We start from the raw sequence: 27,878 nt of genomic DNA on the forward strand, positions 1-27,878 counted from the left end.
TCGGCCGCCTCCTCCCCGCCGGGACCGGGGCTGGGGCTGCGGCCCCCGGGCCGGGCCGAGCCGCCGCTGGCCGGGCGGCAGCGCCGCAGAGGCGGTGGCCGGTTAGCAGCGCGGGGGGAGCCGATCCCGGGCAGGGCCGGAGCCCTCGCCGCGTTCCTGGGGGGCTCCCCGGCTCCAGCAATCCCTCTGGGGGGGATTTGTGCCGGGTCAAGGCCAGTGCGGGGCCGCCAGCCGGCCGGAGTGCCGCGTACATTTTTTTTTTTTTTTCTCTTTCCCTTGAACTTTCCTTTTACATAACGAGGCGGGAGGTGGGAGGGGGCCTGGTAGCAGCAGAGCGGGGTCGGCAGTGCCCCGTGTGCAGCCTGGGCAGGGAGGGGGCGACCTGATCGGGCACACGCTAAAATAAGTTACCGAGCAAAAATAAGTTGAGAAGTCATTTCACTGTTTGCAGCGAGCCCAGGGTTTTAATATGTGCCTAAGCTGGCACCCCTCCCTTCCCAGCTCTGAAACGGTTTGTGAGCTTGCCAGAGCCTCTTCACCTGTTCTTACCGTTCTGGGCTTTTTCCTCTCCCCTAAATTTTGGTTGCTGCACCTCCTTGTCCAGGCCAAGGCCAGCTGTGCCAAATGTTGATTTGGAGAAAACTCAGGCAGCTGAGCTGTGAATGCTTGAGAATTGGAACTAGAAACTGCTGACACACTGACTTACTGAAATGGATTTTGTTCTTCATTTTATTCTTTCACTCCTCATCTGCAATGGTCTTATGACCACTCTTATTGTTTGGTTTCATTAACAAGTGGTGTCAGAAGTCTTGAGTCATACAAGGTCAGCTGTAACACTGCTCTTGAGAGGGCTTCCTCTTCATGCTATTCCGAAATACTTAATTTTAGAGGATCCCACCGTTCTAGTTCTCTCTGGGGTGAAGTATTTATGGTTAATTTTCTTAACAACATCTTTGAAAGTTATAGTGAAAGTTGTGGTGGTTACAGATCCTTGCATGTAGTAAAATCCTGTTTGATCCCCCTCGGCAAACTCAGTTGTGGAATTTCTGTAAAGATTCCTACAAGGATTCTTGTGTTCCCGACTTGCACAGAACTTGAGCTGTTACATCTGCCAGACATCTGAGGCTCCAGGATGTGAGGGTAACAATGATTTTTAGTTACAGCAGTTAATTTCAACAACATCAGCAACAACAAAAACATTCTTCTTCCAAGCTGGAGTTTTGCCCGCTCCAGTCGTTGAGGGACTCCCTCTCAGTGCTGACTCCGTGCCACCGTGGCTGCAGATGGAGCCTGAGGTGGGTCAGTGGCCGTGGGGGATGTGAGGCTTTCCAGCCTCGGCAAGGAGGACGGATGAGTCAGAGGAGCGGCGGGTGCAGGAGGGATCCCTCTGCAGCTGGAGCGTGTTTGTGGAGCAGGGCTCAGTGTGCTCTCCCCGTCTCCACCGGGGCTCCAGGGGTTCTCCTGGGGCTTTACCAGGTCCTCGAAAGCAGCGGGCCTCTGGCCAGAGGTGTTCAAAAAGGAAAAAGCAAAGAGGAAGTTGGGGTGGTTCAGTGTGGACTGTCCTGGGCTTCCAGCTCTGCTTGAATTGAGCTCCCAGAACTGTAAGGCCTGGAAGTGAACTTCAGAAGGAAAGAGGAAAGCCCAGTTTACAGCACAATCTTATGGTTTTATGAGTTGGAGCCCTCACAAAGTACTTTATTTCTTGGGTCTCAGCTCTCCTGGGGACTCTGAAATACAGGTTTTCCAGTGGTCAAGAGACCCATTGCTGGTGGCAGCAGAAGGGCGCTTGCAGAGATGCATTTCTTAGTTCTGTCACCTTCCCACTGCTAAAGAGCACGTGTAGGGAGGTGCTGGTTGCTATCCTGAAATGCACTGAGGAGATGTGGCCACATTTTCTTCCCTGCATCTTCCAGCTGGACTTGCACATGTCCTTTTGGAAATACTGTGCTTTTTTTTTTTTTCCCCACCCCTTAACTGAGATGGCATTTGGGAGGGTGGGAAGGAGGACTGCTGGTGTTGCAGGCCCAGGAGCTGATGGGGATGGTAGGAGTTGTCCCTTGTTCACAGCGTGTATCCTGAACCTCCACAGATCTTGTCACAAAGGCAGTGGATCCCGCTGTCTTGAAGCATCCTGGGAATTAATTTTTTCCTCTCTGTGACCTGGAAATAGTAGCTGATGAAATAGCTTTCCAGCTTGCCAGTGATCTTCAGTACAGTATATTTTCCTGGCATAGTATCTGTATTTTCTTTTGCTTTGTTATGTTATCTGTCTGTCACTCAGTTATGCGAGAGTCAGTCTTGGCTGGTCCTTCCTGCTTAACCCTTCTTGCTGTGGGTTCCAGCAAGTAAATTTATGCAGCTTTACCTCAGAGACTAGATATTTTCCTATTTTAAAATGTCTGCATGAGGAAACTGGATATGTTTGGGGCTGACTGCAGCTTTCTGCAATGACAAGTCTAACATTTCACATTCTAATTCTTGCCTTTTGCTGTTTTTGGCTTCCCTCTAGGCTACGGAGAGCTAAATGGTAACGCAGGAGAACGAGAAGTGTCACTAAAGGGCCTGTGCTCTGATGAAGCCACCGCCCCAGGATCCAGGGTACCCAATGGCAGCCAGCAGCTCGTAGATTCTAATGTCACCCCAAAGCAGACTGTGAAGGCCAGTGCTTTGGGGAAAGCTGGAATCAAAACCAAGAACTTCATTCAGAAAAATAGCATGGACAAAAAGAATGAGAAGTCCTACGAAAACAAACACAGAGAAAACCAGTCCTCAGACAAGCCAGAGGGAGTGTCTATTCCAAACGGCGTGGTGACCAATAATTCCAGCTACATCACAAATGGCTACGTAGGCAAAGGGGCCGATAACGATGGTAGTGGCTCCGAGAGTGGATATACTACACCTAAAAAACGGAAAGGCAGGCGCAACAGTGCCAAGGGTTGTGAGAACTTGAATCTAGTACAGGACAAAATAATGCAGCAGGAGGTCAGCGCACCAACCTTGAAACAGGAACTTGAGAGTTTCAAGCCTGATTATAGTGAACAAAAGGGGAACCGAATTGAAAATACTAAGCCTGTTTGGAAATATGAGGCTGGGGCTGGTGGAGCAGGCCGGGGAAAGCCTGGGCTCGGGGACGTACCGAGGAAAAACTCGGATGCCAAACCTGGGATTAGCAGCAAGAAGTTTGATGACCGGCCCAAAGGGAAGCACGCATCGTCGGCTACGTCTAAAGAGGACTCATGGACCTTATTTAAACCGCCCCCAGTTTTTCCAGTGGACAATAGCAGTGCTAAAATTGTTCCCAAAATTAGTTATGCAAGTAAAGTTAAAGAAAACCTCAACAAAGCAGCTCAAACCCCATCCACGTCGTCCTCATCGTCTTCATCATCCGCTGGGGAAACTCAGGCCCAGACATCAAGTCGACTGTCCCAAGTCCCCATGTCTGCTATGAAATCTGTCACTTCTGCCAGCTTCTCCAACGGGCCGATCCTCGCGGGGACCGATGGAAGTGTGTATTCCCCAGGGGCCCAGCCACTGCTCTCCACTGCTGCTAGTACTGTACCATCGACCTCCTCCTCCGAGTCTGTGCCCCAGGACGTGAGTACAACTTCGACAGCCCTCGAACAAAAGAAATCTGGCCTTTTTATCTACCCTTCAAATATGCAAACTGTGCTCCTGGGGACAGCGCAAGTCGATTTTCCTTCACAGACGAATCAGCAGAACCTGGGGGATATCTTCCAGAATCAGTGGGGCTTGTCTTTCATAAACGAGCCCAGTGCTGGACCTGAAACCGTTGTGGGGAAATCTGCGGATAATCAGTTAATGGAAGTGACATTTCAAGGGGAATATCCTGCCACTTTGGTTTCACAGTGTCCTGAAATCATTCCCTCAGGAACTGAACAACCTGTGTTTCCTAAGGCTTATGAGCTGGATAAACGGACTAGCCCTCAAATTCTTAGTGCTGTTCTTAAGCCTGGGACTGCTGTTGAGGGTGGTGTCTTAGCTTTGGAGTCGCATCACACAGGTGACCTACAAAAGGCAGACACCGGTAGCCAAGGTGCTTTAGTGTTTCTTTCAAAAGACTATGAAGTAGAGAATCCTCTGGCCTCTCCTACGAACAATTTGCTAGCCTCCGCCAAAGAACAGAGGTACCAGAGAGGCCTAGAAAGGAAAGATAGCTGGGGTTCTTTTGACCTGAGGGCTGCTATTCTATATCACACTAAAGGTAATGGCTTAACTTGCTGCCTAAGGGCGTTCTCTTTTTTTTTTTTTTTTTCCTTTTATTTCTAGAAGTGCAATATTCTAACATGGCATGTTCCTTCCAGCAATTCTAATTGTTTTAAAAATGACCCTTTTCTTTGCTTGCATATCCTCTCATGGCAATAACGGTCTGGGGAAGTTACTCAAAGGGTTGTTTAATTAATGTTAAGAGGTATTCGTTTCCCTGTTCCCGCGGACAAGCATGAGTGATGTTGAGAGAGATGATACTTAGCAGGTCCTCGGAAGCCACTCGGCATTGGAAGGAGTTAAATGTGTAGATTCAGCTGCTCTGTTCCAGCTGTACCAGGTGATATTCTGTCACTGTGAAGGCTTCATAGTGTGTACTCACACCTCTGCCACCAAAGTGTTGCAGTTTCTCCCCTGGGCAGATCAGACCATGAAATCATGGCTTTGAAGGAAGAAAAAATTATTCCTACAACTGTAGGTGTGATTTATTTTTTTAAGTGTACCCCACACACACTTTTCCCCTGCCCTTGAGTATTATGGCAACAGCAAGACCAATCTTTTCTTATCAGCTCCTCTGTGAGCTGCAGATTGAATTTTCTCCTTGTCTTTGTAGGCCACATCTTTCAGATGATTTTTATTGCTTTCATGGAGTCCTTTGTAGTCCAGCTCCGTTTTTTTTTTCCAGTTTTTTTTTTTTTTTTTGAGATTGAAATGACTCAAACACGATACAGACACTTTAAAATGGGAACGAAGAGAGGGAAGCCTGTGGCATGGCTTGCTTTCTGCTTTAGCCTCAGCCCCAGCAGCTCTGAGGAGTTGAGGCAGTTTTTGGCTTTTGGTGCTGGCTCAGTGTTAGCAGGAGCCTGGTTGGGTGTTCCCTTTTGTCCCAGTGTTATTTACTCACTCTTGACCAACACTGGGGCAGTTCCTTTTCCTGACCCCCTTCCCTCTCCCTGCACCCCTCTACCCTGAAGGGAACAAGGCGATCATGCTTTTTTTGTTTAGCATTCCACATGCAGATAGGGATAATGTCTTGCTCCCTCTGCAGAGGGTGGCTACTTGGCTTTGGCAAATTTGCTGTTTTCATCCACTGCAAAATTCTTGAATTACCACTTCACAAACTCTGTATGACATAAACTCAAATGCCTTCCTGTAATAATAACAAGCCCAGTCATTTAAAAATAATAACTCCAAATATTTCTTCCAGGTCATCTCCCTCTCAAGATGTTAACATTTCAAACTCCTCTAGTATTCTTGAGAACAGTGTTCATCAATTGATTTTACCTGGGTCCTCTCCCTTCTGCTCAGTTTATTCCAGCATTAAAGCAGGCTTTCTAGTCTCGTTTTTTGTGTCTGCTTGCAGCTTAAATCCCAACTTCCCATCAGAAAGCATAACATGGAAGAAAATCCTCGGTGATTTTTTTCTTAATTTTGCAAATATTCCTTAGGCTTCTGTTTGCCTCTCTGTCGTCAGCCTGAACTTGTGGAGAAGCAATTGTGCTGCCAGCAAGGCTCATCAGCTCTCCCATTCTCACTTGCTGTGAAAGGCAGACCTCAGTGAAACAATAGGAACAACAGGAAAATAAAGAACACTCCCATCCCATGTCCTCTCAAGGAGGTGTTAACTTCAAAGCCTGGCTGCGTTGAGCTCTTCTAAACACAGGAGTTAATTACATTTGTTGGCAAGAATGGCCACTTAAAGCACCCGTTAAAATACTGTTCTCTGCTCTTCTTCTGCATGTGAATGGTCTTGCTTTGAGCATCCAGAGCAAACACCCTCATGATAGCCTGGGGATACCTGATCCTGCCCCAGCACTCATCTCTGCTAATTTCTTTTTCACGTTATGTATGTGCCATCTTCGAGGTGTTACTTAGAGGTAAAAGATGATGATTGTTTCTCATCAGCATTGTCATTAATGCTGTGATGGGGTGCTCCAAACACCTTGGGCTTGTCTTTCTCCTGTTTAGTGTTCAAAAGCTTTACAAAGCAAGACATCAATCCAGGTCTTAGTATAATGATGGTGGGTGTTGCATTTCATCCTTGGGGTGAGTTGGGTTAAGGATATTTGGAGGAAGGGTGCCTCCTGTCCTCTCTTCATGGCCGTGGTCCTCACCAGAGCCCACGGTGTGCTGTGAAATGCCTCAAAAACGGGGGGTGTGTTTGCAGGACAGCAGTGCGGGGGTTAATTCCCACACTGTGCTCTCCGTTTATCTTGGGCTCTTTTCCTGAGGTCCAGCTCCAAGCCAGCCGGTTCCTCTGCAGTAGGAAAAGAGCGATTTCACTCGGTTCCTCTTCACAAGCTGCCTTTTCCTCCTTGCTCGGGACAGCGTGTGGCTTTGCCTGGGTCGGTGTTAGGGCATTCCGGGCAGTCGGGTCCTCAGACTGTTTGGTTTTGATTTTGAGAATCTCGTGGACTTCTCCCTCTCAGATTGATCTGTTTGCTGTTGGGCAAAGTCTCGGTGGTTTGATCTTTGCATCTGCCCTGCCCTTGGGGTTATGAACACAAAGAGAAACGATCACAGGACAAGGACAGGGGTGAGTGTGGAGCTCTGTGGGGTCCTGGTGTGTTCCCTACCCTGAGCTCCATGTGCACTGCTTTAGTGCAAGGATGAAGCTCTGGGGGTTGCAGAGAAGAATGAGCTGTAATGAGAGTGGTTGCAGTGCTTTGAACGACACAAATGTGCACTCTTTTCTTGCGCTGTTTGTGCCTGCAATTGTGACCAGGTTGTGTGGATCCTCATCCTGGACTGTACATTTCTCTGGGAAAGCCTCCAGCTTAGTCAGTAGCTTTGTTCCAGCAAACCAGGCTTTCCTGTGCGTGGTTTGCCCAGCAACTGCACAGGACATTATAAACTGTAATTGCTTCACAGCTTCCCTGTGGAAAGATGGACAGAGGAGGTGGCACGCAGAGAGAGCTGGCTCTGGTACAGTGCTCCTGTAACTCACCACGGTGTCCCTGAGTGCTGGTGAGGTCCTGGTGGAGGATTCCTGTGTTCCTACCCTGACTGCTTTTCCTTCAGAAGTCAGAGCACTGGGAACATTTAGGCAAGGATGATGATGCACTCTCTTGTTCTTCTGGGAAGCTTTTCCTCTTGTTTTCCTTGTACCCCTGCTTCATGCCTTGCTTCTTTCTTTTTTCCCCCCCCTCTGTTCAAAGGGCAGAAAGACTCCCTTGATCATCTGATCTGCCTGAGTGTAAAACACGATCCTTCAGTGTGGCTGCCTTCACTGACAGCCCGTGCTGCTCGGAGTTTGTGGTGGTGCCTTGAAACGCTCAGGAGTGACAGATCTGATTTACCAAGGGAGATGTGATTTAGCTCAGCACTGGTGGGCCTGCTCTGGATGTGCTTGGAGACAGGGATGGGCTTCATGTGGGAGACTGGAAGGCCCAGGAAGGAGTAGTGCTCTCGTTTCAAGTCATTGTGCCCTATCTAGGTTGGAAGTTGAACTTCTGCCTTGGTGTGGCATTGCCAAAATCCTTATCTTTTTGAGGTAAAACTGATTCTTGCAGATATTTTGGTCCTTCAGATAAGGAGGCTGAGTGTATATCAGCTTTACTTGCATCAAAACCAGCATCTTCTTACTGCTTTAGGGATATTTTGGTCCTTCAGATAAGGAGGTTTATATCAGCTTTACTTGCATCAAAACCAGCATCTTCTTACTGCTTTAGTCCTTCTTTTGAAGACAGCTGGATGAAGCACTTCATATCAGAATAATTGTCAGCACTTTGGAGAATTTTGTCATGTTCAAGCAATTGCAGTCTTCCAGGCCAGGCTGTCACTAACACTGAGCTCTAGATGGCAAGCTTTGTGGTGGGAAGCTCAATAATTTGCTTGTCCTGAGCTAAAAAGCAAATAATTGAGGCCTCCAGCTCAGCTGCACAGCAGCGAAGACCACATGGGTGGAGGAGAGGGAACTGCAGGGTTTCCCTTATTCTTTCCCCTGAATTTCTGCCTGTGCTGCTGCTTTGTTCCTTCTCAGCACCTTGGTTGCAGCAGCAGCATCTCTGCTTGTGTGAAGAAGCAGGAGAGCAGCATGGAAAATAGAGCAAGGCAGCGTGGGCCAGCCAGGAGTGGCATTTGCTGGAATGGTGAACTGGGTCAGAAGAAATAGCAGAGCTGTGAATTCAGCAATTTTCATCCTTTACATCAGGAGAAGGGAAAAAAAAAGCCTTGGTTTCCCATCCCCCTGAGGTGGGAAGGGGTTAGAGCTTGCTCTGTTGGTTAAGGCCTTGTGGGGCTTGAGCTGTGGGGCAAAAGCTGATTTAATTCTCCTTCCAGTCTCTGTTCTTTCCAGTTGTCAGGATGAGTGCAGTGTATGCTGTACAGCCACGAGTCTCCACAGCATGGAATACTTATTCTTTGCTTTGTTTCCAGGGCAATCCCTATACTTAATCATTGTCCTGCAGGTACAAACAGCAAACATCAGACAAGAATGGTCCCTTCTTGTTATTTCTTTAGTGTTGTATTTTGGGGACAATTTTGGGATTTATAAGGACAGTGAAATAGTAGCATGGCATTGTGCAGACAGTTCTCTTAGCAGGGGCTGCCTCTCTAGCAAGGAAAATGTGTGTAAAAGTGCCTGTCTTAGCAAGTTATTACAGAAACACTTCTTTCCCCTCCAAGGTTATGTACCAGTCCTGCTGTAAAGTTTATTGGCCTATGAGGAATCCCAGCACAATTCACCAGAGTGTGCCTCAGTCTGTTCCTGACATCAAAGCTTTCCTCCAGTGACCCTTTGTTTCAGTGATGGTCCCTAGAAAAAGTGGTTTAGGTGGATGTGGCTGGGACTGTCTGCTCCAGGCAGTTCCTCAGCAAACCACGAGCCTGAGGGCTGTGGAGAAGCCAGCTACTTGTAAAAAAAAATATCCTGGAAAATGAGAGTTTGGAAGGGGCACAGGAGGTGACCTAGTTCTGCCCCTGGCTTGGAGCAGGGCTGGCTTTGATGCTGGGTTGTGCAGGGGTTTGTTGATGGCATTTTCTGCAGCTGGGTTGGAGTCCACTTGAGAAGAAAGTTTGCTGTTTCCCCAGCCCCATGTCTGGTTTTGGGAATTGTGGCTCCTGTTGGGCAGGTCTTTGGAAAGCAGCAGTTTTGGGGCAGTATCTGAGAGACTGGACTTGGGCTGATGGTGAGGATGCCCTGTTCTCAAGCAGGGTGAGCAGCTGTAGGAGTGTTTTGCTTGAACTCACTCTGGAAGCTTTATCCAGGAGAAAGAGGCTCAAGAAAAGAGCTCTGAGCTCAAAGAAGGAGGGCTGAAAGCAGGCTTGGGGCCTCTTGCATGTCCAGTTCTTGGGGGCTGTCTTTCTATGTCCTTTCTTGGGGGCAGCAGTGGCTCTGCTGAGCTGCCTGTCTACCAGGTCAGTCACCAAGTCACTCTGACAGTGGCCATGCATTTGTCACAGTGCCTTTTGTCAGTCACAGGTGATCACAGCCTCGAGCTGGCAGGAAAACTTAACTGTATTACCAAGTAAAGCAGAATAAATCATACAGTTCCATTCTAAGATTGTAGAAATTAATTTTTTCCTTAGTTTTGTGTTGCAGTTAGCTTGGGACTTTCTTTTCCTTTGTGAAGTTGTTTCACTTGGTCAGTGTGCTTAACCTGTGCTGTCCCCTGTCCCTGTGCTGCCTGGTGGAGGGGAGGACCTTGCTCTGCTGATGGCAGCTGATATTTAGTAAGAGCTGTTATTGCATTGTTTGCTGATGGTCTTTGGTTTTGTAGCTTGGTCCTGCTGAGCATCTGCCAGCCAGTGTGTTCAGGTGTCTGGGATGTCCAGGACACTTTACACCACCCTCCCTTTCTGAAGGAGGAGAAGAGAAATTGAAATCTGAAAAGACTTAGGTTTGTTAGTTTTTGTTTTTTTTTTGCAACAGAGTTTTGCCAACTTAGTTGTTTTTTGGTGTGTTCTTAACAGTATCTCTGTTTATATGTCTGTGTATCTGTTTGTCTTATTGTCAGATACTCTTAATACATGGAGGTCACATTCTTGTGGTGTCCAGAGCAGTTAAGGCCAAATGAGGTGCACAAGACAATGGTCTGTGCATGGGGATGTGGTGGTGGGTGGTGCTTCAGCTCTGCCTTGTATTTCATGCTCAAGCATTGCTCTAATGTGCAGGAACCAACAACCTGAGAGTAGTTTTCTGTCCCAGGCCTTTGGGAAAAGCTGTTAAAATGGGAGATGTTCTTTAGCTGTTAGGAAATGATGCATCAAACTGCGCTGAATGGAAAACTCACTCCACAGGAGGTAATTTTAGTAGCTGGTTCACTTTACTTCAGGGGAATCTGCATCTGGCAGATGAGGGAGGCAGTCCCTCGCCAGCCTGCTTCTGTCCCTGGGGTGTTAGAGGCTGGCTACTGTTCCCAGAGCACTTAGGGCTCCCCAATAGAAGTGCAAAGTGTTGCTGTTACTATCCCGAAGCAAAAATAACAGACCTCGTAAAATTTTGTCAGGGCTTTTCTTACAAAAGGCTTAATTGTGCAAGGAGGGCTGGCAATATTTATTTGCATGCAATTTCCTGCCCCAGGGAGCTGGAGATTGTAGGGGACAAAGGACAGATGAAGGGTTGGAGAAGGGAGGCAATTGATGGAGGTGACACTTGGCACACATCGTGCTGAGGCTGTGGGTTTTGTAGGGCTTTCTCTTCCTTTCCTGTGCTGGTTAGTTTACTCACTGCCTTGTTTTGTGCTTTACTGCATATCCCATGTGGCTTGATAATCTCTTGCCATTCCCTTTTCCTAGCCCCTACCAAGGTCCTGTCACCCTTTCTGGCAGAAAAGAGACTTGAAAGTGGTTCTTGGAAGATTGTGTTCGGACTAATACTCATTTTCTATAATTTTGTCTATTGAACTTGGGCACAGGGTACAGTCAGCATCTTAAAAAATATTCAAGCTCATGATATTCCAGCATGATCGCAGCTCAAAGTAGTTCTTTTGAATGGTTCTCTAAAGATGCATCTTTGTTTGGGGGATATTTTAAAGGGAAGAGCCTTCTCTTTCTCAGTGTTAATGAAAAGAACATTTAACTTTGCTGTTATTTCTTAGGTAAACGAAAGCATGTACATGTCCAGGGACAATTGGGAAGGGTTTGTCTTTAGCCTACAAACATGTTGTAGAGGTGAACTGTGGGAAGAACTGCAAGGCAGGTGTGTGGAGCATCCCCCCTTGCTCCTGGACAGTGCACTGGCAGCAGCTCTGCAGAGATGTTCTCACAGCAGCCCTTGCCTGGTGCCTCAGCACACGCCTGCTGCGAGCCATGTGCAGCTCGCTGTGTCCAGCACTTCTCATTTCACACTCACTAAGCATCAACTTGTAAAAATCATCTCTCCAGGCTCCTTGTTGAGGCTGTAATGTGCAAAGCAGCGTTGGAGTCAGAGTAGTAAAGCCTGAAGTTAGATTGTGATATGTAGGACTGGTGAATGGTGATGACATTTCTGATGCTCAGCTTGGCTCTCTGACCCTTAAGACCATGTTACAGCTATCCCTTTGCCTTTTATTGCTGGATTATTCATGTCAAATTTGTGTAGTCCTGTGGGCTGGGGCTGTGCTGCTGGGTGGGAGGGGCTTGGCTCTATTTGAAAGCCCCAGCACAACTGCCTCACTTGGAAAATGAAAGTGTGTTTGGAGTGGTCTCTAATGGCAGCATCAATCTGCATAATAACAGTGGTCTCCTTTTGCCTCCACAGAAATGGAAGCGGTTTGGAATTTGCAGAAGCAAGGTAAGGATGTTGGAAAGAATAAATGAACCAAATTGCTCTGTCTGTTGGGAGGGGGGATGAATGAGAGTGGGCTGTCTCTGTGTCTGGAGATGCCTGGGTTCATTTCTTCAGCCCCTGTGGTTTGTAGTCTGGGTCTATCTCTGTTTCAGATCGCTGAAAGTCAGGACAAAAAGCTTTGCTATAATGGTGAGCTGCTTGGAGAGAAGCAGAGTCTCTAAGAGCAATAAACCCAGTGTCAAATTAGATTTAATGACTCTTCCTTATGTGTATACAAAATTGCTTTCTATTTCTGGCATTGGGTGTCACATCCAATAATAAGTTTTAAATTCTGGTGTATCCCCACAAGTTGCCTGAGAGGAGATTTTGTGTGGGAAGAGCCTGTATGTGATTTTGTATGTGGAGACCCTGTGTGCTGCTGTGGGGAGCAGGCTCTGCTCTGGGGGAGCCAGCCCGGCCTTGGGGTGGCTTGGCAGGAATGGGGCATCCAGAGGAAAAGTCTCTTAACATCCAAGTGCTCTGTGTTTATTTTCAGCCACAGGCCCTGAAGGTAGCTTGTCCAAAACTCAGAATTGTGCTTTCTTTCCAGATCCCAAAAGGATAATCACTTATGATGAAGCCATGGATCGCCCGGATCAATGAAGGTAGCAAGACAAGACTGCCTGTTATAACCTTTCTGCAGCATTTGTGCTGTTCGTGGGGGACAAAAAGGCTTTTATGCTCCTTCTAAATCTTCAGTGCAGCAGAGGAACCATAACTAGAATCACAGGATAATATATACAAATATATATATAGTTATTTAAAAATGGCAACTGAAAGTAATTAGACTTCTTAAGGAATCTGAAAATTTATTTCAACGAGACTACACACGTGATTATTTAATCTCCGGTACTGAATAGATTTTTTTTCCTTTTTTTTCATTTTTGTTTTGTTTTGTTTTTGTTTAAAGAGTGAATGCAAGTGATTAAGGAATACAGACTCAATTACAAGCCCGGTTTCAAAGTTCCTGCTGTCGTCTGCATGGGCAACAGCAACCCACTGGAGAGGCATTTCCACTTGACAAGGTTTCTGTTTCTGTTCTGTGACTGTAGTGACACACTAATCACAGGGAAATCAGGATGAATCACCATCCTTCATCTCCTCTTTCCCTTCCACCTCCCCTGTTTGGTTTCTTTTTTTTTTTTTTTTTTTTTTTTGTGATTTGTTTTCCATTGAATGCTGGAGAAACGCCTTGAAGTTTGCAGAGTTTCATTTTTTTGTTTCCAGATAATTATAATCCGCATGTTTTGCCAGGAGTAAAGCAGCAATCCTATGCTGGTGATATTGTCTTAAAAGGATCATTCTGCTGAGGGAAAGATGGTAATACTGCAGTTCTAGGATGCATGGTGAAGTCACACAGTTGACCTGGCTCCTGTTACACGTTGGACTATTGCAACTGAAGAGTTATTTCATTTTAAAAGACAACATGGAAAAATGAGCAATCTGTTTAGGCATTTAATATGGAGAAGAAAAAAACAAAAACAAAAAAAAAACCCCACTGTTCCCACAGGTTAATGCCATTGTATTACTGGGAGCAAGAAAAAAAAGAAAAAAGACAAAAAAAAAAAAGTATCTTCTGCTTTCAACTGTAGGTGCTTCATATTTGCTCTGTCTGTCTCCTAACACTAAATGTGCTGGATTTTTTTCCCATTTTCATTGGAAAACTGAAGAGGAATTGAGTTCTGCTAACTTTCACCCTTCTTGAATTATTTTTTCTCTTTAAAAAAAATACAAAATAACAAAAAAATGAAAAAAGTTTAAAAAAAAAAAAAAAGAAAAAAATGGGAATTTGAATCCTTTTCAATTTGTCCATAGAATGCCAATGGCTGGGCTTCCTGCCCCTTGGAAATGCTCTTTTATATTTTAATGCAGTCTGTGTATTTCCGGGCTCTGCTTCTAATTATCTCTTAATAAAAATATATTTTATTACAAAAAAAAATGGAGGACTTAGGAATGAAAATAATAATTTAAAAAAATAAAAAAAAATAATCCCAGGGAAAGGAAAGCTTCCTAGCAGTGGTAGGGAAGGCTGAGCAGAGTGCAGGCTCCAGCTGTGTAACCCCTCTGTCCCATTGCAGTTTGTGTAACTTGTCCCAATCATCTGGGGGTCGGGTAGTTTTTCTGGGTTTTTTTAAAAGGTGGAAAGTTCACAGGGTCCAGTGCAAGAGTGAGAAATTAATAAAGCAGAAATGGGTTTGTTGACCAGCCCCAGCTCCCCAGGTACCCAGTGCTCCTCATGGGTGTTGGTGCCCTAATCCTGGCTCTCCAAATCAACAGCAGTTGGTGTCTCCTAAAATGAGACTGGACCCTCTGGGGCATTAGGAGGAATAGAAATACCAAACTTTGGAAAACCCTTTGTGTTTAGATCTGTCCCTCAAGCCATTGGGCTGCTGTCCAATCACCAGAGTGTCCCACAGGGCTCCATCCTCAGCCCATTTTTCTCTCCAACATCCCATTAACAACGGGGGTTCAGGACTCAAGGAGATAGTAATTTTGCTGACACACTAAACTGGGAGGAGCTGTTGACACCCTCAAGGGCAGAGAGCCCTCAGCAGGTTAGAGATGGGCAGTCACCAACTGTGTGAAGTTTAACAAGGGTGAGTGTTGGATTCTGCGCCTGGGAGGGCAGCCCTGGATAGCCTGGGAGGCTGGAGAGCAGCACCGTGGAAAGGGAGCTGGGGCCCATGGCCCACTGGATCTGAGTCAGCAGTGCCCTGGGGGGCACCAGGCCCAGCATGACCTGTCCTGCTCTGCTCTGCACTGGTGCAGCCTCAGCTCGAGTTCTTGGGGCAGTTCTGGGCACCACAACACCCTTAGAGAGCATCCCAAGGAGGCCATGAGGATGGGGAAGGGTCTGGAGGGGGAGCCTGGTGAGATCACTTGGTTTGTTCAGCTGGAGAAAAGGAGACTGAGGAGAGGAGACCTCCTTGTGCTCTTCAGCATCCTCCCAAGAGGCAGCAGGGAGGCAGGTACCAATCTCTTCACTCTCATGACCAGTGACAGGGAGCAGCCTGAAGCTGAGTCAGGGGAGGGTTAGGTTGGATAGCAGGAAAAGGTTCTTCACCCAGAGGGAGGTTGAGCACTGGAACAGGCTCCCCAAGGAAGTGGTCACGGCACCAAACTTGTCTGAATTCAAGAAGAGTTTGGGACAATGCTTTCAGGCACAGGGTGGGGTTCTTGGGGTGTCCTGCACAGGGCCAGCAGTTGGACTTGATCCTGATGGGTCTCTTCCAACTCAGAATATTCTATGATTTTATCGCTTTCTTTTTTTTTTTTTTTTCTTTTGTTTTAGTAGGAGTATGTAGCATGTGGTTTTTTTAAAATTGTTTTTATACTTTCAATAAGATTGTTCCTGAATGAGACACTTGAGTTCATGGTGGGACAATGAAACTGAATTCTGTACCTTGTGTAAGACGCTCGCTTTCTGCCACGCTTAAACATTTGACTATGAATTGCCTACTCCATTTGATGTATCCAAAGCTATATAGTATAATACTGAGTGTGATACTATATAGTCATCATGTATTGTATCAGTCCAGGTTCAGAAATGTGTGGTTGGCCAGTCGCAAATAGTTCTGTTTCACCTATAAACTTGTACCACCTCTGCAGGTGTGTGTAATAACTTTTGAGATGCATAACATGTTTACAGATGTGCCCAACATCTAGTCCTCCAACGTTCCTATTTTTAATTCTGTTGAGTCTCCCAACTGCTTGCCAAAAGTTGGAATTGCCTCCAGCTCCACTGCTGAAGAGCTGGGGCGTTCCTGAGCTTTAAAGTGTTGAACAAACTGGATAGTGGGGCTGGGAAAATGAAGGTGGAAGAAATGTTCTTTTTCCTTTATTATTATTATTATTTTCAAAAAGTTGAAGGCTAATAGCAAAGTTTCCAGTTTGTTTTACTGGCTTTAAGGCTCTGCTGTGTATTTATTTGCCTTGTGTAGTCACTTGTCGCCTTAAGGGCTGGGTTCCATTAAAAAAAAAGAAAAAAAAAAAAAAGAAAAAAATACAAAACCACCCTTTTTTGCTTCCCTGGGTCTGTGCTGTCCTGTACCCCTGCCCCAGGTCCGTGCTTGGGGCGATGCAGGAGTTGAGCAGCACTGACCCTGCACCTCTAGGAGGGTCTGAGTCTTGCTGAATATTTGAGGACTCTCATCTTGGCCTAGTCCAGTCTGTCACCTGAATAGTGAAAGAAATGCTGAGAGAAGCTCGGTTCAAGCTGGGCTGGGCTGGATTCCCCCTGCTGCTCATCTCTGTGGCTTTGCCTCGCCAGCGGGACCCGTCCAGAAACACCCTCGGCAGCACCTTCTCTGCTGTATTTCTGACCATCCTCTGTTCAGATGTCTGTTTGTCTGTCTCCATGAGCTCCACAGCGTGTGCTCAGCGCTAAGCAGTTAGGAATTCCTCTCTCTGAGCTCCTGTAGCTCCCTGGTGTTCCTGGGATAGGCTATTGCCTAGAGCCAGGCAGGACCATGGAAGGAACTTCCTCGTGCTGTCGTGTAACTCACCCTGTCGCTGTCTGCAGTCCTCCCCAAGTCCTCACACAATTCTTAACTGAGCACTTATTAAAAATATCTTAAGATTTAATCTGTTTTTTCTGATTATTTTTGTGTAAACTTATAAAAAAAAAAAAAAAAAAAAAAAAAAAAAAAAAAAACTGAAATTGAGCTGTGACTAATTTAGCACATTGAAATAACGATAAGGTGTTACTGATAAGTCTCATGTTTTTGTTTTGTTTTGTTTGACTCAGAGTATTAGTACTGTAGCATAAACCAAATACAGCCTGGGAAGGGGAGCAGCAGCCTCCTGTCCTGGGTGTGCAGCCGAGGGTGTCTGTGGGGGCGAGGAGCCGGCGCTGCGTGTGCGAGCGTCTGACCTGTGAGGAGAGCGAGCGTGTATTTATTTGTGCCATTGTTTGCATTACACTGAGTAAAGAAAGTTTTAAAACAAAACCCCTTCAGTATGTCTAGTATTGGAAAGCAGCACTAAGGGTGAGATCATGACCTATTTTTTTATTAGCTATGAAGATACTAATTCAGGTTAAGGCTTCTCTCTTGTTTCTGTTCCCGTTGTGAGTCCCTTTCCTCTGGTTCCCTTTCCAAGCTGTTTATTGGAGTGAGGATTCCGGCACAGGCAGGGGCTGTCTCCTTTCTCCTCTGGTCATTCCCCACCTCTCCTCTTCCAGCAGGTTCTTTTGGGTGTGTCTTGTACAGGGTCTTGTGTAATAGAGACTGGAGCATGTAGTGCCAGCCAGATCCAGCCTGGGATCTGCTTGCTTTTGGTGGATCATGGAGTGTTTGTGTGCTCCAAGAGGTGCTTTAGAAACTGCTCCATGACAGTGATTTGGGGCCTTCAGTCCCTGCTCTCTCCTACTCCACCCATTTGGTGGATTGGCAAAGCAATGGCTTTCAAGCTTTGCTTGGAGTTTGGTTTTAGTTTAAACCCACCTCAATCCTCCTTGAAACCTGGTAGAAATCTGTCCCTTTGACCAGTGGGTACCCCCAGGGTGTGGATTCTGTCACTAACCCACTTCAAACCTTTCTGAGCTAGTAAATCCCACTTTTTGCCTTTCATAGTTTCTGTGAACTTCTTTGAAATGTGGAAAGAAACCCAGTTCTCACTAGGTTGTGAGTCCAGCACCTGGGAGTTGGTGATGGGTGAGCCAGCTAGCTAAATGGAAAGGAAAATTGCTTCCTGCTAGGAAAAAAATAGGGAAAAAAAGAGCTGGAAGTTGTGCTCCCAGTTGTGTGTGTAATTAGTGCTTTCACCTTCAAGGGAGTGTTACAATAACACCAGTGTCCTTTCCCAAGTGGCCAGTGGGTGACCTCAGGGACATCTGGGAGTGATGGCATTCACAGCCAGAACTGCCAGTATTTACCTGTGTGTCCAGGTTTTGATCTCGATTCAGTAAATTGCTGTGGTGTCCCAAGCTTTCAGGAGTCTTGCCCTCTCATTCCTAGAAGACTTTCTGTCCGTCCATGCATTGTGATTTTTTTAGGCTGTTTACAAGGGAGCTGGTTGAGGGTGGGAGGGGAGAGAACAAGGATTCACCCACTTTAAAGCTGCTGCACATTTTCACACTGGTGTGTAAGGCAGGAGAAGGGCTGGTGTGGTGGAGTAGCCAAGAAAGCCAGAGTAATTCTGGCTTTGGCCACCACCAGAGTGTTTTTCCATGTGGGAAAACCCTAGTGCACACAGCTGGGAAGCAGGAACCAGGGCTGGTGGGAAGGAGATCTCAATGTGCTGCCTCCCAGGGATTACAGAGCTTTAGAGGTTTGCCCAGTACATGTTACACCCCAGGGTCAGGCTGGCTCCTCTGTCCTGCCCAAGATCCTCTAAAGCAATAGGAGAGTGGAGCTGTGGATGTCTGGGGAGGGAAAAGAGCCCTGTGGTGGCCTCATGTCCTGGGCATGAGCCCACTCCCTGTGCTGGACTGGAGCAGGAGTCCTGCCTGTGCCCTCTCCAGGGGATGCTGAGCTGGATTTATCTTGACTGTTAATCAGAAAGCTTCATATAACATGTCCAGAGCTCTAAAGCCATTTTGTAAGATAGCAGTGTCCCTTTTCTACAGCCTTATTAATGAGTAGAAGATCTTTAAAATTAAGAAAACAAACAAACAAAAAAAAAAACGCTCATTTCTTTCTGTGGTATGAAACTTGTGTACTGCGAATTCTGAACATTTAGCAAAAATACAACTTACAGTTTTCTTAAAAAAAAAAAAAAAAACAAAAAAACCCAACAAAAAAATCCCCAGCCTGTCTGCTTTCCATACGGTCTTTCCTCAGGTGCTAAATAAGGGTTCCAAAAATGGATACTGCTTTAGGAGTTTCTGCTTTATTCTTAAAATACATATTTTTTTGCTTAGGTGTTGTAAAGATATTTTAACAAGAATGTTTTTTTTAATGTAAATAAGATTGTGTCTTTAATTTTTGTTTTATCTCCTTTTTGTCCATATTGAATAGTCTAATTTTCATTTTTGAGAAGGACCCTCTTATGCCCTTCCCCGAAGACATTTCATTAAGTGTTGCTGCATTTAAGAACGAATCTACAACTGTTCATTGTCTTGGATTAATGCTGATGCTGCTGCTATAAGTAACCCTGAAAATCAAGAATGTGTGATGCACTTTTGTTTTTCGTTTTCGTTGTTTTGTTTTTTTAACGTGACCATGTAGTTCCTCTGCAGATAGCTGAACCCTCCTGTAACACAGCCACTAACTGGGGGAGTGTAGGAACTGGGGGAGCTGGGGTGTAGGGCAGGGGTGGACCTGATTTTGGTGCTGACCTATGGGAATTTCTATGCAAACGCAAGCAAAGGAGAACTCTTTAACTTGAGAGAACACTGTGCTTTTTTATTTTATATTATTTCTTTTTCTCTCCTTCCTTTTCTCAAGCTGCTATTGGAAGGGTAGTGCAAATCCCCGAGGTTTTCAACTTCTCCTTCCTCCAGGGCTGGTGGTGCAGGAAAGGTGCCTGAGTAACTTGTAAGGTAGAAAAACCTCAGTCAGCTCTTGTCTCGTCTCTGGTTTTAATATATTTGTTTTCTATTTGAATTTATCTATAGAAGGAAATTGCTCATCTCTAAAAAAAGATCTTTTGAATGCTTTATCTCAATGTGAAGTTAACCAGCAGTATTAAGGATTGCATGGCCTCCGTCCTGCCCTTATCCCAGTGCTGGGGACCCACCAGCTCCTTCTCCACCTGGGGAGCACTCGGTGCCTGGGCTTGGATGTTTTCCAAGAAAAAAGTGAGGTGAAGCCATCCACCCAGGCAAAACCTGCCAGTAAAAGGCTTAGGGAGCAGTGGAGGGAGGTCTCACTGCATCAAGTGAGGCACAGGCAGGTCCAGAACCTCTTCTCTTCATGGGTCACACCTGGACCGTGGTGGGAGATGTGTACCCTGGAGGAGTTTACTGGAGGGGAAAAAGGGATTTTACTTGTCTATTTATAGAAGATCCTTTAGGAATATACCTCTCTGCAAAGTGGGGGAAGAGTAAGGAAGGTCTAAAGTCGTGTAGGAAAAACACTTGGGGATTACAACTGCCTGGAAAATAGTCGACAAATACATAGGCCAGAGCTTTCTGCCTGTCTAGTTAGTTTTTTCAGCATCATTTTATTTCTTTTTCAGACAGCGTTTGCTCTTTTGCACACTGAGGTGTGTGTGTACATCTGACTCAATGTGCCTTGCATGTGTGCTTAGTCTTTCTGGAGAGAGGTGCTGGGGTGTGAGCTGGGGATGTGGACTTGAGGGCCACTCCCCATCCACAGTCAAGGGTTCCTTAGTGTCCCAGTGACCCTTGGGATCAAAATGAGACCTGGACTCCAGCTTGTGTAGTGGCTGTCTTAGTTTGGGGATGATGTCCTGTGCAGTGGCACCTGTGACTTTGGAGGGGGGTGGGAGAGAGAGAAGGAAAAGCTGCTTTGCTCTTCTGCGGACAAAAAATCAGCATTGCCACGGTTCACCTGCAGAGCCAAAACAAATCGAGTCTGGAACCGGCTTTGCTGGAGTTCAGGCTCTCTGTGGCACCATGATCCCATTATCCAGGGGATTTATTCCCTGCCAGGTTGTGGTTCTTGTTTCTGTGGGGTTTACAAGATTTTTTTTGTGAAGGAGAAGTCAACACGCCTTGCTTGAAGTTAACGAAATCCAAACGCTTGTGTTTGCAGTCAGTGACTCAGAACTCCAAGCTGTGCAATTCTGGGTTCTCCATCTCCCGCCCCAGCGTGTGATGATTCTGTCCGAGTCTTTCTGTACTTCTGCCACAGTAAATGTGAAAGCTTGCTTGCATTATTTTTTAGAAATGCATTTTGCACACTCGGGTTTCGCTGAAGCTCCGTGAAAAGGTTAGTTTGAAGCAGATGAATAAAGCTATGCACATGTTTTGAAAGTTTAATTTGTGTCTCATTACCAGAAGTGACTTATCTGCCCTCTTTTGCATTCCTGTGCTGTCATTGCCTCCATTCTCTTCACCATCTCGGAGGGTATGATGTAAGGTGACAGTTCTTTGCTGACAGCTGTAGCAGAAAACTGGCGCTTCTTGATTTTTTTAGTAGCCTTTCTCTCTCCTTTGCTTTCTCTGTATCTCTCTGTATAGCTATATAAATATATATATTATTTTTTTATTTTAAAGAGCCTACTTTAGTAATTGAATCGGAGGGAGCGGGGTGTGCTGGCTTGTGTTTCAGATACACTTTGTGCTGTCGGATGAACCAGTGCCCTTCTTGTCTCCGGGGAGAGCGTGCTGGTGGCACCCACTGGTGTCCCCACGGGGACAGGGAAGTCCCCACGCAAAGCAGCTTTGGGGAGGGGATGGAGACCAGTCCACTGCGCTGCAGGCCGGTGGCGTGGGCAAACTCGAGGCTTCTAGTGACAAAATGAACCAAGAGGAATCCTACTGCTGTGTATTCCCACTGTGAGGCAGGAGGGACAGACAGGGTTCCTCACTATCCCGCTGCGAGGCTGGAGTGGAGACGGGGTTCCCTCCAGCCTCAGGGGTGAGAGCTTTATTTTGGTTTTGTTTTCATGCGTTAGGTGCATTGGGTTGCAGGTACCACCTTTGGAAACATGTTGCTTAGCCCAGAGCCTGTGTGCGGGAGAGTCGGGATTTTGTGACGGGAGAAGGACCCTGACAGCTTTCTCCTCCTGTTCCCTTCGCCATGGCAGAAATTTGTACTAACTTGACAGCTTTTTTTCATACAGAACAGGGCTGCTTTTCTATCTACCATCACACGTGTACTTACACACCTTCAGCGGCTTCGCAGCCTCTGAAGGTCCTCAACTTGTTTACTGGGGGGACTGATGCCCCTCTCTCCCCCTTCCCTGAATATTTCAGTGTTAAGGGCGGTGCAAAACACAACCGCGCGCTTCGACTGCGAGCTGGGGCTGGAGGGATCCCTGCAGGCAGAGCCGGGCAGGGCCTGTCTCCTCTCCTGCCCCCCTTCCCCGTCGATAAGTTCTCATTTCGTTCCTGGTTTGTACTCAAATCGCTGCGAGGGGTTGTGCTCTACCTGCTCAGGAGCTGAATTACCTCTGACCTGCGGAGAGGGGCAGCCCCTCTTTGGTGTCGACGTTGTAGTGTGCGACCACACGGATCAGTAAAGGTAGTCTTTGTTTCCTTCTCCCCTCCCCGGTGATTTCAGATTAGGTTAATGCACTCGGTGTGCCCAGCTGGAAAAGCGTAGGCGTTTTCCCAGTGGTGAGAGGGTGGCTAGAGGAGTTTAGTGTAAAACCTGCTGTAGCTGTGTCTGGCGCAGCCCCTTGCGCTGGTGTGGGTGATGTCACGGACTGTAAGGATAGGTAATGTCCATGAGCTGTAATGGCATGATGTATCTTTACCAATGATGTCATACTTCACACTAAATGTTTAAAAAAAGAAAAAAGAAAAAAAAAAAAAAACAACCTTACCTGAAATTTTGTTTATTCTGCACCAACAGGTCTTCAAAATTTATCCAAATTTTATTATTTTATCAGGAAAAAAAAAAGAAATTTGTGTAGATCGAATACGTTAAGACAGACAATAAGTGATGTAAATTGTTGAATAAAAATTTTAAAGTTTGTGGGTGTCAGTGTGACTTTCTTTTTTGCGTTTTCAAGGAGCAGCCTGGGTTTAGATCCCAGAGGCCTGGCAGTGCTGGCCATAGAGCCCACGAGCTGTGTGTACACAGGTGGGGTGGATCCAGGTGTCCTTTACTTTGTCAGGGGAAGGAGAGGGCAGGGAGGTAAATAAACAAGGGTTTCTGTGCAGCAGTGGGGGTCTGAACCTCCCTCAGTGTGAGCCCCACCTCACTTAAAGCCCAGCTTAAAATAAGTAGGAAAGAGTCTGGTCCCTGCTGGGTTGGGGATGTGCCACCTCAATCCCAAACACACACCAGGAAACACACACCAAGCTGATTTATCTTTTTCTTTCAGTCACATTTATTGGCAATTGTGGCAGTCGGTACCGTTTTGGGAGTGTTGTTCCATAAGCAGTGGCAGAACGAGACGGGGTGGTTATTTCGGGAGGGGAGTATTAGCACCAAGAGGGAGCCGGTGAGCCTTCGAAACCTTGCAGAGATGTACTGGGAAGTGGGGAGCTACTGCTGGACACGCCTGATGGATTGGATCTGGGAGGTCTGGGCGTGCGAACCCCACTCTCTCCAGTGCTTGTAGTCTCCACCGTGGTGGTCAAACTCCAGGACGTACTGGTAGCCACGGTACCCGGGATACTGGTAGCACACCCAGCTGGAAGAAAAGGACAAAGAGGTAAGCGGGGGGGTTACAGGATGTCCCCCTCCCGCAGTGGTGGCACAGTGGTGGCAGGGGATTGTCCCTGCTGCTCCTGTCTGTGGCCGTCACTTACGCGCCGCACTGGATCTTCATGGAGCCCACTTCGTTGTTGGCCCAGCCCATGGCCTGCAGCGAGGGGTAGTCATCAGCAATCTCCCACTGGCGGCCGATGAAGTTGTCTTTCTCAAAAATGGTGATCTTGGATTCCTTGTGATTCTGTGGGGGAGAGCAGGGGGTGAGGGGGAGGTGGTGCTCCCTCCCCAGCATGAGTGGGAATGGCAGGGCTGTCACTCCCTGTGGCATTACTCAGAGGGTTCCTGGAGATGGAGGTGTTCAGACCCTGGTTGGTTGGAGTTTTCTGGGTGGCTGGGAGGTGTCAGCTATACCACAGCTACTATCTCAGGCTGACTGTCCCCTAGCTCTGGTCATGTACAGCTTGCCCAGAAATTCCTTCCAAAGCTTTTAAAAACAGAACAGAAAGAGCAAATCCTGCTGGGACTGTGGGGGGAAGCGCTGAGCCTGCCCAAGGCATAGCTGTGTTTTCCCTTCCTAACCTCCCTGCTGTGGCCTGGGACATTTTAGCGGGATCAGAGCTCCGTGGGACACTCACGGCGGAGCAGACGGGGCGGAAGGACATCAGGCGCTCGATGTGGTAGGCGTTGCTGCCGCTCCAGGCGTCCCAGCGCGGGTACTCTCCCCTCTCCAGGATGAACTGCTGCCCGCAGAAGCCGGTGTGCTCGTAACCCACCCAGCTGCAAAAACAGAGCGAGGGCTGCCAGGGCTTCCTGCAGCAGCTCGGGGCATCCTGCTGGAAGCTGGCATTAGGGGCAGGATGTAGGTGCAAGGAGGAGGTTGGGGTCTGGCCTCTGCCCACAGGTTGGGAGGAGAGGAAGCGGTGCTGGATGTGGGCAGAGAACCCAGGGAGTGTGAAACTGCATCTGGTGCTGCAGAGGCACCCACACGGCATCCCTGGCTGCAGTGGGAGGTGGGGAGATCCGGGGGTCCATCCTGCACAGGTGGCTCTTCCCCCTGGCTGATCTGTCATCATTTATGCAGACCAGCATCGCTTCAGGATGCCCCAGCTGACCTTCTCTCCCAAAAGCCTAATTTCTCACTTGTTTCCCAATTACAACCTGACACTGCTGGAAAGACCTGAATTCCTGATGCCCACAGCAGGCAGAGCCCATCTGGCTCTGAGCAGAGAGCAGGGATCTATGGCCTTTCCCCTTTCTGCCTCCCCCTCTTGCTGAAAACAAACAAGGAGAGGTGAGTTGGGATGCCTCCACCCTGCAGGACACATTTTGCAAGCCCTGGTGCTGCCCACACAGCACCTGCCTGTCCCCAGGGTGGGGATGTCCCCCTAAGGAGACTGGGGACAGAGCCACAGGCAGAGCAGGGAGACAGAGCCTGGCGTGGGGGTTGGAAGGTGGGTGGCACGGGCTGTGCAGTGCATGGATCCCCTGCTGATGGGGTACAAAGGGTGCTGAGGGGGTCGAGGGTTTCCTGCCACTGACCCAAACTGAGCCCCAATGCCATGTCCTGCAGCTAGCCCACCCTGTGCAAGGTGAACAGCCTGATTAGGAGCACATCAACTGGAGCAGGGAGCTGATTACAGCGTGAGCACGCATGCTGCTGTAATCCCATTAGCATTACACGTCCTAAAGATAGCAGCACAAATCTGTCTGTCTGCTCCCCGCCCCGACGGGATGCGCACCGCCGGGACCTCTCCCAACACCCCGCCCCTCTGAGCTGCTCGGGAGGTGCCTTTCCTGTGCCAGGGAAGATTCCCGTGCGCAGGGAGAAGCCCAGCTCTGCTCCCTACCCCTCTCAGGACTGGAGAAGCTGCGGGAAGGTTCTGCCCTGCTCTAGGAAGCTGTGCAGTGGCAGGGAAAGGCCAGGGCAGAGCAGGGCTGGGCCCTGGCCAAGAGTGGTTCTCTAGGGCTGGTGCTTCAGGACAGGGACCAGGCTAAGCCAGGCCACTCCCTGAGCACTGACCCTCTCTGCATCCTTGGGCAGCAACCCTGCTCCAAACCTGACTGGTCCAGCACTGCAGGAGGCAGTTTTGGGTGATGCCAAAGGTGTTGCCACTGTCCCCTGGCCCTCTGTCTGTATCAGTGCTGCCCGGGGGCAGGCTGCTCTGCCCTGGCAGGGTGGGATCCCCCCATGCCTGGCTTCCCTTGGCTGTAGTGCTTGTCTCCAGCCAAGCAGAGCGGGGACAGCAGGTCCCACTCCACGCTTGGGCACCCCTCTCCCAGCCAGCGTGCCTGGGAAAACATCCCCTCCTCTGGCAGCTGGGTACTCACGCGCCACATTCCACCTTCAGGGAGCGGATGTTGTCGAAGCCACATTCCATGATGTTTGGACAGGCCGAAGTGAACTCCATCCTCTTGCCCTGGAAGTTTTCCTGGTCGTACACGGTGATCTGGAACGGAGAGCGAGCTGCCGAGTTGGAAACTGCCCAGCAGTGGCCCCAGGCAATTCAGCACCTCTTGGAGACGGAGGGTGGCTCCGTCGTCGGGGAGAGAGAGCCAGCGGAGGCTGCACCGGGCACCCTCTGGGCTGGACACAGCCCCGCACGCCTCCGCGTCCCTGCACTGCTGGCCCCGCCATGCCCTGCCTTGGTGTCGGGGGAGCCGCAGGCTGGCCCCCGCTCCGCTCTCCTGCTCACCCCTGCGGAGATCAGTTCCCGGGGCAGCGGTGCCGTCCGGAGAGAGGAGCGGAGCCGTTCTGGGACGGGCGGGTGGCAGGGCTGTGGCTGGCGGTTCTCCCGGCCTCTGCTCCGAACGCTCTAGGGCAAAGAGGATTAACGGGGGAAAGGGCGAGGGGCACCTCCCTGGGGGCTGTGGCTGACGCTTCCTCTCCCGCGACAGCTCCAGGCTTCGACGGGATGCTCCTCACTTGTGCACGTGTTTCTCCTCTCCATCTTGGCTTCCTCCTCCACCACTAGCCCCGGGGCTATTGCCAGACCCCTTGGGGCTGCTCCCCATCTTGCTCCACAGTGCCCACTGCCCATGCTCACCGTCTGCATGGACAGGGGAGGGTGAACTACAGCTGGTGGCTTTTGGGGACTCTGTAACTGCCTGTCATGGGGTGGCTGGTAAGAGCAGGCACAGATGGCCCGGGGTGCTGTGAAGAGCCTTATGAAAAACACCCGGGAGGAATTCGAGCAGGCAGGAGGCACGTTCCCAATGGCAGAGGACAGGGGTGCCTGTTTCCTGTGCTCATCCCTGCCTTTCTGCCTGCTGTGCAGCTTTCCTGGCCCCAGAGGATGAGCTTTGCCCTTCTCCCTGTTCCCTACCTGCACACAGGGAAAGGTGCAGGGAATGTGAGGACGTACCTTCCACGGGCCCATGGGAACAGGCAGAGGGTTCGTCTGAGCCATCTTTGCTGCTGGATCGGTGTCTGGAGAAGGAAGGAAAACCCATTTTTACTGCAGCATGTCCCTGTGCATCCCCCCCTCACGAGGCTGGGGACAGCTCCGTGCCCACCACCCACAGCGCCTGTTCAAGGACAGCTGCCCCACTGCTGGGGACAAGCCACACCAGTCACAGCAAGACCCTCTTTCCAGCCCCAGGATGGGGAACAGGACACAGTAGGGAGCTGTGGGACACATCCAAAGCAAGGTGCTCCCTTCTCACTGCTGCAGAGCCCCTTCCCTCCTCCCTGCCGTGACATGGAGCCTGCACACCCACTAGGCATAGTGCTCAATCCCCCTTTCTCCTTCCCCGAGGCCAGACCACCCCTAGGAAAAACACCCCTGAGGCAGAGCAGGGGGCTTCAGTGGGCACGGGCTGCCCTGTGCCTGGCACTGTCCAACAGACCTGTCTGATCCCCTCTCCCTGCCCGGTGTGCCCTGGGAGGCACAGTGGGCTCCCACGGACAGCCCTGGCTAAAGGTGGGAGATGCCAACCAGCGTGCCGTGCCGGTGGGTGCCAGCAGTGGGGTGCCCTGCTGTAGAGGGGCTCTCAGCCCCCGCGGCTGCCAGCAGGGACGTGTGAGCCTGTCTTATGCCACGGGAAACAGCGACAGTCCCTCTGGGTGTCTTTTGCCACCAGGCAGGAGGAAGGGTGTCTGCCCAGCCGGCTGGCAGCAGAGGGGTGAGGTGGGAGAGGTGCGCATCGCTCCAGGACTCACCTAGCTCAGGCGGTTACTGCTGCTTCGCCCATGTAATGTTTGCCTACTTCAGCGGCTCAGCTTTTATAGGGTACTGCTGGCCGGGAACTGGTGCCAGCGTTTGCAGAGCCGTCAGCACAATGCTTGCTCTGGCATTGTCCTGCTGATCCCCGGAGATTTCAGCTGCTCATCCCCATGGTCTGAGCCACATTCTTAGGGAAAAAGAAAAAAAATTTGATAATAAAAAAAAAAAATAATCGGGGCTGCTGTTTGCACAGATAATCTTGGGCACAAATGACTCAACGATTTGACCGCGCTGGCATTTTCCAGGGGCAATGCACCGCGCCGTCACGGGGTGAGCCTGGGGGCTGGCCTGGCCCTGGCGCCAGTTGGCACCGTGGGGACAGCAGGGACACCTCCCCGTGAGACCCTGCGGGTGGTGGGCTCGGCAGGGTGTCTGCCAGGCACTGTCACTTCGCTTCACCACCCAAGGCGTGTTCCTTATCACCGTGTTGGCGTGGACACCCTCCTC

The 27,878-nt window shown here is 49.0% G+C and overlaps 2 protein-coding genes across 4 annotated transcripts in view; one reads left to right on the forward strand and one right to left on the reverse strand.

Annotated features, from left to right (window-relative positions):
• The window catches only part of NUFIP2 (nuclear FMR1 interacting protein 2), a 36,251-nt gene that overhangs the window by 448 nt on the left and 7,925 nt on the right, over positions 1-27,878 (forward strand). Inside the window, exons 2-5 of one of the 3 annotated variants that reach the window (XM_041482643.1) lie at positions 2,510-4,222; positions 11,906-11,938; positions 12,525-12,579; positions 12,885-22,522. In XM_041482643.1, coding sequence (XP_041338577.1) covers positions 2,510-4,222; positions 11,906-11,938; positions 12,525-12,577 — 1,799 coding nt within the window. In that variant the 3' untranslated portion in view covers positions 12,578-12,579; positions 12,885-22,522. Of the gene's footprint in view, positions 1-2,509; positions 4,223-11,905; positions 11,939-12,524; positions 22,523-27,878 lie in introns of those variants that run through there. The other 2 variants (XM_041482644.1, XM_041482642.1) reach the window with 2 other exon arrangements.
• CRYBA1 (crystallin beta A1) lies at positions 23,041-27,399 on the reverse strand. Its single transcript, XM_041482653.1, is given in 8 exon segments — positions 23,041-23,188; positions 23,307-23,449; positions 23,844-23,985; positions 25,537-25,655; positions 25,902-26,021; positions 26,571-26,635; positions 27,368-27,380; positions 27,382-27,399. Coding segments are annotated over 8 exon segments (768 nt in total).

This window comes from Pyrgilauda ruficollis, unplaced genomic scaffold, assembly GCF_017590135.1.
Source record: "Pyrgilauda ruficollis isolate IOZ18807 unplaced genomic scaffold, ASM1759013v1 scaffold59, whole genome shotgun sequence".
Classification (NCBI taxonomy): domain Eukaryota; kingdom Metazoa; phylum Chordata; class Aves; order Passeriformes; family Passeridae; genus Pyrgilauda; species Pyrgilauda ruficollis.